Raw genomic sequence first — 3,366 nt, 5'->3', positions numbered from 1 at the left:
GAATCTGCAGACTGGAGGAAAGCAGGAAGGAAAATGGCCAGAGACAGAAAAAGAAAGGAAGTTAATGTCTGAGGCTTTTTCAGTCTGTCCAGCCAGTCACATACTGAATGTCTTACCACTGGGCTGGTGGGGCCTCCATGCTGCTGTTTGACCACCGTGTAGATCACTCCATCATCCTCTTCCTCCACCACAGTGGACTGCAGAGAAGAGTTAAGACAGCGTTTATGTCACTGCTTATCATTGATATGAAATTTTGATTTTTTTTTTTTTACAGACTTGACATTAGCAGGGATTTACAGCTGAAATATATCAAAAACCAACTTTCATTTCCACTCTTACTGCTGATACTGACTCCAAGAACTACATTTAACTTCCTTTTTACTGAACTAAATGGACTCACATCACATAAAATAACAATTCAGATGTAATCAGTTGTACTATACAGTAGATACTCTGTACTGTATATCTTAAAAAGGCATCAAATCAAGCTGGTTTGAACTAACGTCCTCACATACTACATGGAGCTCAAACAATCCCATTTTAGCCTCAGTAAATGTCTTTGATGCAGTTACCCTGCTTTCTACTGGCACTGGCTCACAGGTTCAGTATCCTGTTAATGTTACAGAAGAATGTGCGACACATTCAGCCTTACCAGATCCAGAGGACAGTACCAGGTAGTCTTCATCGGTGAGGGCTCTGCCTAAAGAACAGAAACACACAACACAGACTGTTTCACTTGATGAGTCATAGTCAGAAGATGTAAAAAGTACAAAAATAAGGATGTATTTCACAAGAAGCAAAGATTTGTGGAAACTTGAAAACAGACATCAACAAATTTGTGAAGTGGACAAAGTAATTTTGTCTTGGCTGAAACCATTTCGCAACTTCCTGGAAAAAAAAACTGATGTATATCTTTGCCTGGACTAATGTCAGTGGACATTTTAGCTACACATGCAGAGCCCGAAAAGTATGGAATGGTAATATTCTTTTCATCAGTAAGTTGCATACACAAGTTATTATCGTCTTTCAGCACTGTGAGGGATCCCTATGCACATTATGCAAAAAAGGTTCTGAATTTTAGCTATATTTGTAAATGGTCCCATGCATTTTTATCACCTTCAAGCCTCAATAACCTCCATAGAATCCTCTCTTTTTCTTCTATTACATCATATTAGTAATTGATAAAACAAGCAATCTTTGGTTTGTTGGTCTTCTGCACACGCCTTCTTGGTGCAGTCCAGCATTATCCATAAGCAAACTGAAAATTAGAGCATGCGCTTATATTTGCTACACTAATTTAAATGTTGTGTAATAATCAGACTTAAAACCACATCAACCACCTAAAGAGAAGTGCAATGAATGTACCAGCATTTGTCTTGTCAGCATTAGTGTACAGTGTTATCAACAATTACATATTGACACATTTGAATAGCAGGACCCCACAGCCCAAGTCATCAGAGTCAGATGATGTTTTGATAATTTTATAAGCCACATATTTTTATATGTCTTTAAAGGCAAGTGTTTTTCCATTTTGTACAACTTTATACTTCTAAAACAATACATTTAAGAGGTAAATGCCATGCTTTTTACTGAAGTACAATACATTTACCTGACTGCTAGTTAGTTTACATATTAAGGTTATACATTAAAACATATGAACAGCTTATAAAATACAACTATCTTTTTCCTTTAAACATCAGTCACTGAGGCCTCTTTTCTGCAGCATAAATACTGTTATTTTTGTACTTTATGTACATTTTATTGATAATATTCCATATTTTTTCTTAACCAAGCTACTGAATACAGGGCTGCTACTTGTAGTTAAGTATTTTCAGACTGTACTATTGTTACTTTTGCTTAAGTAAATAATTTCAGTCCCTTTCCAGCACTTTTAAAGGCCTATATTTTTGGGCTACATACATTTGAAGTATATTCACATGCATGCCTGTAATGTTGAGCTGAGGAAGGAAAAATCAGCATGGGGTGTTTCTCAGGCAGTACAGACATTATTCACTCCTGTGAACACATTTTTAACAGCTCTTTAGTGTTAGTTCTTATAGTTAACGAACTGTCGACTTATTTGAGAAAGCCATTTGGTTCAGATTTTGTATTGTGAGGTGTCTGTGGCAGATGGGTCTGCCGTTTTGTTTACATCCAGATCACAGACTGTGCATTAAACTAACAGACCGATCAATATCACTTTACACTTTGCCCAACATCAATGCTTTCACAACTATGACTTTTTCCTTAATACAAAATGTATGAGAAGAACAGTGTGTGGAGTCATCCCAGGTGTCTGACGAAACATCCAGACAATTTTAGACACTTCAAACCAAGTCAACAGATTTGATCTGCAAAACACACAAGCAACACCTTGGGAACACACTCCAAATAACAACACCAACAACATAACATCTTCTAACCCTTTTTGACTGTTAATTAGCTTCATAAAAAACACTAACTAATGAGCATGTTGCATGTGCAGACATGCAACTTGTCTCATCTGCAAATTCAAAGTCCCAGTACGACCCAAGAAGCATATGTATTCAGACAGTAGAGGTGAAGTGAGCTGTCTGTTCTCTGCTATTCTTCCTGTTCAAACTGTGGTGTAATTAGTTGTAATAAGTGTATGTTAGCCTCTTTTAGGCTCTTTACCTTGACTTGACTTGATCGAAGGTCAGTGCTCGAAGCAGGCACTCCGTTCATTCACAAAGGATTATACTGCCCTGAAGAAGTCTGTGTATCTAACCTGTTATTCTGCTTATCATTACAGGCAAACCTGCCTGTGATGATAGCTTTCCCATGAACACACAAAAACGGGAAAATCGGTCACATACTGTAAGTTACTGTACCTTTCCCCTGGCAAGTCCAGACAGGTAGCAGTCCCTATACTTCCTGGAGACCTTCCGGATAAAGGTAGAAGTTACATTTTTATTTTCCCCATTTTTGCAATTGTGTCGTTCCCTGCACTGTTTCTTTCTTTCTTTAATTCAGCACTTCAGCTGACCTAGATCTGTATCTTTGTGCCTTTACTGTTTGCCTGTCTACGTTTCGTTTCTCTATATCACAAAGACACGCCTGAAACAGGAGCTAAGTCCAGCCCTTGTGAGCCTGCATCACCTTGGCACACCCATTATACACAGTCACACACATTACTAACACAGAGATAGGGACATGTTGGTGCTGACAGCACTCATTGTCAGTGACTGACTTTTTACACAGTCACCAGTAGACACTCAGGAAAACTTTACATACAGACACGTATAAATAAAGGCCCTCATCAGGTGACACATGCATGAGCGCTTGCCTGCACAAACACACACTGAGAGACAAAGCCCTGAAGCTATTTCCAGAACAATACCCCCT

At 38.4% G+C, this 3,366-nt stretch overlaps 1 protein-coding gene across 1 annotated transcript in view; it reads right to left on the bottom strand.

Annotated features, from left to right (window-relative positions):
- The window catches only part of rgl2 (ral guanine nucleotide dissociation stimulator-like 2), a 32,956-nt gene that overhangs the window by 19,187 nt on the left and 10,403 nt on the right, over positions 1–3,366 (bottom strand). Inside the window, exons 3-5 of the mRNA XM_020609711.1 lie at positions 653–700; positions 105–197; positions 1–11 (exon numbers count right to left, since the gene is read on the bottom strand). The exon at positions 1–11 is cut by the window's left edge and continues 144 nt beyond it. Coding sequence (XP_020465367.1) covers positions 1–11; positions 105–197; positions 653–700 — 152 coding nt within the window. The remainder of the gene's footprint in view (positions 12–104; positions 198–652; positions 701–3,366) is intronic.

Source organism: Monopterus albus, unplaced genomic scaffold (genome assembly GCF_001952655.1).
Source record: "Monopterus albus unplaced genomic scaffold, M_albus_1.0 scaffold101.1, whole genome shotgun sequence".
NCBI classification, from domain to species: domain Eukaryota; kingdom Metazoa; phylum Chordata; class Actinopteri; order Synbranchiformes; family Synbranchidae; genus Monopterus; species Monopterus albus.
Note: the sequence above shows the minus strand (reverse complement) of the source record. Positions and strands in the feature narration are given on the sequence as shown.